Source organism: Calidris pugnax, unplaced genomic scaffold (assembly GCF_001431845.1).
Source record: "Calidris pugnax isolate Ruff unplaced genomic scaffold, ASM143184v1 scaffold281, whole genome shotgun sequence".
NCBI classification, from domain to species: Eukaryota; Metazoa; Chordata; class Aves; order Charadriiformes; family Scolopacidae; genus Calidris; species Calidris pugnax.
The window spans coordinates 971,498-971,782 of NW_015091028.1; the positions used below are offsets into that span (position 1 = coordinate 971,498).

The 285-nt window shown below is 71.9% G+C and overlaps 1 protein-coding gene across 1 annotated transcript in view; it reads left to right on the forward strand.

Annotated features, from left to right (window-relative positions):
- The first annotated feature begins 104 nt into the window (after positions 1-104).
- The window catches only part of LOC106896206 (brain-specific homeobox/POU domain protein 3), a 1,907-nt gene continuing 1,726 nt past the window's right edge, over positions 105-285 (forward strand). Inside the window, exon 1 of the mRNA XM_014955991.1 lies at positions 105-264. Within this exon, the coding sequence (XP_014811477.1) occupies positions 143-264 (122 nt within the window). The 5' untranslated portion in view covers positions 105-142. The remainder of the gene's footprint in view (positions 265-285) is intronic.

The following is a 285-nucleotide window of genomic DNA, read 5'->3' on the forward strand; positions in this document are numbered from 1 at the left end:
CTCCCGAGAGCCGTCCAATGGGCGGGCGGGGGGGCGGGGGGGCCGGGCTATAATGCCATTGATGCCGGGCGGCGGAGCCAGACAATACCGCGCCCCCGGAGCCGGGCTGCCCGGAGCGCCCCTGCCCCGCTCCTCTCCCACCATGATGTCCATGAACAGCAAGCAGGCGTTCAGCATGCACCCCATCCTGCACGAGCCCAAGTACCCCCACCTGCACACCAGCTCCGAGGCCATCCGCAGGGCCTGCCTGCCCGCCCCCCAGGTAAGCCCGACGGTTCGGGGGGG